The sequence below is a fragment of the Pongo abelii genome, chromosome 20, assembly GCF_028885655.2.
Source record: "Pongo abelii isolate AG06213 chromosome 20, NHGRI_mPonAbe1-v2.0_pri, whole genome shotgun sequence".
In the NCBI taxonomy this organism is placed as follows: domain Eukaryota; kingdom Metazoa; phylum Chordata; class Mammalia; order Primates; family Hominidae; genus Pongo; species Pongo abelii.
The window spans coordinates 56,935,372-56,939,925 of NC_072005.2; the positions used below are offsets into that span (position 1 = coordinate 56,935,372).

Below are 4,554 nucleotides of genomic sequence, written 5' to 3' on the forward strand. Positions count from 1 at the left end.
AGGAGAATTGCTTGAACCTTGGAGGTGGAGGTTGCAGTGAGCCGAGATCATACCATTGCACTACAGCCTGGGTGACAGAGAGAGCAAGACTCTGTGTCAAAAAAAAAAAAAAAAAAAAAAAGGTAAAAAAATTAGCCAGGCATGGTGGTTAAGTGCCTGTAGTCCCAGCTATTCCAGGAGGCTGAGGGGGGAGGATCTCTTGAGCCTAGGAGGTGGAGGCTGCAGTGAGCTGTGATTGTACCTTTGCACTCTAGCCTGGGTGACAGAGCATGACGCTGTCTCTAAAAGAATAATAATAATAAGCATTCCATAAAAATTATGGAATGGAGAAATCATGAATGGGGTCTCGGAGGGGATCAGGGGCTGCAGTGACAGGCAACCTGGGGTCCTGACACTTGATCGCTCTTGTTCCAGGAAGATGAACTCTTCCGGATGCCTGTCTGAGGAGGTGGGGTCCCTCCGCCCGCTGACTGTGGCTGTCCTGTCTGCGTCCTTTGTCGTCGGAGTGCTGGGCAATGGGCTGGTGCTGTGGATGACTGTCTTCCGTATGGCACGCACGGTCTCCACCGTCTGCTTCTTCCACCTGGCCGTTGCCGATTTCATGCTGTCGCTGTCTCTGCCCATTGCCATGTACTATATTGTCTCCAGGCAGTGGCTCCTCGGAGAGTGGGCCTGCAAACTCTACATCACCTTTGTGTTCCTCAGTTACTTTGCCAGTAACTGCCTCCTTGTCTTCATCTCTGTGGACCGTTGCATCTCTGTCCTCTACCCCGTCTGGGCCCTGAACCACCGCACTGTGCAGCGGGCGAGCTGGCTGGCCTTCGGGGTGTGGCTCCTGGCCGCCGCCTTGTGCTCTGCGCACCTGAAATTCCGGACAACCAGAAAATGGAATGGCTGTACGCACTGCTACTTGGCGTTCAACTCGGAGAATGAGACTGCCCAGATTTGGATTGAAGGGGTCGTGGAGGGACACATTATAGGGACCATTGGCCACTTCCTGCTGGGCTTCCTGGGGCCCTTAGCAATCATAGGCACCTGCGCCCACCTCATCCGGGCCAAGCTCTTGCGGGAGGGCTGGGTCCACGCCAACCGGCCCAAGAGGCTGCTGCTGGTGCTGGTGAGCGCTTTCTTTATCTTCTGGTCCCCGTTTAACGTGGTGCTTTTGGTCCATCTGTGGCGACGGGTGATGCTCAAGGAAATCTACCACCCCGGGATGCTGCTCATCCTCCAGGCTAGCTTTGCTTTGGGCTGTGTCAATAGCAGCCTCAATCCCTTCCTCTACGTCTTCGTTGGCAGAGATTTCCAAGAAAAGTTTTTCCAGTCTTTGACTTCTGCCCTGGCCAGGGCGTTTGGAGAGGAGGAGTTTCTCAGTCATCCTGCCCCCGTGGCAACGCCCCCGGGGAATGATGGAAGACTTCAGCTGGAAGCTGGAAGCCGTCTTTCTTAGTTTGCTTGTGGCCTCTTACCTTGACTGGCTTCTAAAACCCAGCCAAATCCTGCCTCTTCTTTCAGGAAGTCTTCCAGCAACCCCTCATCTAAAGCTCTACCTCATCCTGGGTAATTTGTAGACACGGGGTTTCATCATGTTGCCCAGGGTGGTCTCAAACTCCTGAGTTCAAGTGATCCTCCAGCCTCGGCTCCCCAAACTACTGGGATTACAGGTGTGAGCCACAGCACCTGGCCTCCCCTTTTTTGGTAGTAAAACTCCTGTGTTCTAATGAGGCACGTGGTTAACTAGAAAAAAGGAAAGACTACATTTCCCAGTATCCTTTGCATGTAGATACGCCCATGTGACTGCTTTCTGACCAATAGGATGTAAGAGGCAGCAATCAGTGTAACTTCCTTGAAGTGCCCTTAAATGGAAGAGGCCTGCCCTCCATTTCCCCATTTCCCCCTTTCTATTGTCCGGAATGCAGATGTATCAGTTAGCTCTTGCTGTGTAACAAAAACCCTCCATGTTTAGAGGCTTAAAAATATAATTTTTTTTTTTTTTTTTTTTTTTTCTGATAGGGTCTTGCTCTGTTGCTTAGGCTGGAGTGCAGTGGTGTGATCGCAGCTCACTGCCACCTCAATCTCCCAGCCTCAAGTGGTCCTCTCACCTCAGCCTCCTGAGTAGCTGGCATGTGCCACCATGCCAGGCTAATTTTGTATTTTCAGTAGAGATGGGGTTTCTCCATGTTGGCCAGGCTGGTCTCAAAATCCTGACCTTGAGTGATCTGCCCGCTTCAGCCTCCCAAAGTGCTAGAATTACAGGCATGAGCCACTGCACCTGGGCAGAACTACTTCTTTGAATCTTGAGCAAGTGGTGTGACAGCTTCTGGATTGCATGACATTTTTCTTTTGCCTCCACCTAGAGCCAAGGGAATGGCCTGTTGTGACCAGGGACCACTAGGAGTTCAGTTCCCAGAAAGGAGTATTCTTTACATGCATCAGTTTGGTTTTGGGGTGTTTTAAGTAACAGAAAACCTGACTCCAACTGGCTTCAACAATAAGGAAATTTATTAAGTCACTTCACACAAGTTCCAGAGGTTGGCACGTAATTAATAGTTAAGGGGTAGATTCAGCTGTTGCAGGAGAGACACAAAATAACAGTGGCTTCAATAAGCTAGGATTTGAAACCTCCCTTTTCACAACCTGGGTGTAAGCATCTCAGGGCTGGCCTAGGGACTCCCTGGGGACATGGTCGCTTTCCATCAGGGCTGCTGTGGTAGATTACACAAATGGCCCCCGTTCTGCAGACCTTCCTGCATGCGTGCTCCTTAGCAATGTCACTCTTCAGATTTTCCCATCAAGGGGTGGAGTCTCTTTCCTCACACCTGGAATCTAAGCCAGGCTCGTGACTTGCTTTTTGACCCGTAGCTTGAGTACTAGTCACTTTGTGCAAAGTTCTGAGCCTCCACTTCATACTTCCCTCACTCTTGGAACCCTCCCAACCATCACATGAAAAAGCCAGCCTGCAGGATGATAAAAGCTATGTCTCTAGTAAACATACAAAAATTAGCCAGGCATGGTGGCAGACGCCTGTAATCCCAGCTACTCGGGAGACTGAGGCAGGAGAATCGCTTGAACCTGGGAGACAGAGGTTGCAGTGAAGCAAGATCTCATCACTCCAGGCTGTGTGACTGAGACTCTGTCTCAAAAAAAAAAAAAAGAAAAGAAAAAGAAAAGAAAAGAAAAGTAAAAGAAAAAAAAAAAGCAGCAGCTCTGACTTGCCCTGAGAACTCCACCTCTCGGAGCCTCGGTTGCCCCAAGTCTATAAAATAGAAGCTAGTGTTTCCATCTTCTGGATGAGGAGAAGATTAAATGACACAGTGACTGAGTGCCAGGAAACACAGACGCACCTTAAAAAAAATTAACTCCTGTGGGAGGCTGAGCGGGGAGGATTGCTTTAGCCCAGGAATTTGAGACCAGCCTGGGCAACATGATGATACCCCATCTGTACAAGAGATTGGCATGGTGACGCATGCCTGTACTACTGGCTACCTGGGAGGCTGAGATAGGAGGATCACTTAAGCCTGGGCTGTGGAGGTTGCAGTGAGCTGAGATCGTGCCACTGCACTCCAGCCTGGGTGACATAGTGAGTCTCTCTCTCTCTCTCTCTCTCTCTCACACACACACAGAGAGAGAGAGAGACCTACCTATTCTGTTGACTAGTGGATCTGATTAAAAACAAATAAACTGGGAAAAATATTATTAAAAAAAAAAACTTGAAAGTGATGAGAAATAGTTCTCCCTTTCATTCCAAATCCTCCATTGTTACTTTTTCCTCACGAGAAAACTGTTACCAGTTCTTTGTGTATCCAACCCACGCATAAGCACTTTCTTTCTTTCTTTCTTTTTTTTTTTTTTTTTGAGACAGAGTCTTGCTCTGTTGCCTAGGCTGGAGTGCAGCAGTGAGATCTCGGCTCACCGCAGCCTCCTGAGGCAGGAGAAGTGATTCTCCTGCCTCAGCCTCCCGAGTAGCTGGGATTACAGACACCCACCATCATGTCCGGCTAATTTTTGTATTTTTGTAGAGACGGGGTTTCACCATGTTGACCAGGCTGGTCTTGAACTCCTGACCTCAGGTGATCTGCCCGCCTTGGCTTTCCAAAGTGCCTGGGATTATAGGCGTGAGCCACCGCATCCAGCACATAAGCACTTTCAACACAAATAGAACATGCCATAGCTATGATTCTACATCGTGAGTATTTTCCAAAGAGTATACCTTTGGGATGGAAATACATAAGATGTCTAGCAAATGACTTTTCAATGGTAGTGGCTAAGTGTTCCCTTATATGTATATACTGTGCACAAAAGTAGTTCCCTAATCCCCTACTGATGAGTTGCTTTGAATTTGATGCAATGATATTTTTGAAATTTTGAAAATTATTCAATAAAACATTCTGAACAATACAAAAATAAAATAGAACTGGAGGAATTCGTTTGATTTATCACCAAGTGAACAACCAGGGAACCGAGTCATAAGACAACGTGGCCACCCCAGGGCTCCCCTCCCACCTCCTCGCCCTCTCTGTCAGTCCTCCATCTCCTTTAAAGATAACTTTTATTTTG

The 4,554-nt window shown here is 48.4% G+C and overlaps 1 protein-coding gene across 1 annotated transcript; it reads left to right on the forward strand.

Annotated features, from left to right (window-relative positions):
* Positions 1 to 334: 334 nt before the first annotated feature.
* On the forward strand, positions 335 to 1,407 carry LOC100462326 (probable G-protein coupled receptor 32). Its single transcript, XM_009232951.4, is given in 2 exon segments — positions 335 to 1,369; positions 1,372 to 1,407. Coding segments are annotated over 2 exon segments (1,071 nt in total).
* Positions 1,408 to 4,554: the final 3,147 nt, after the last annotated feature.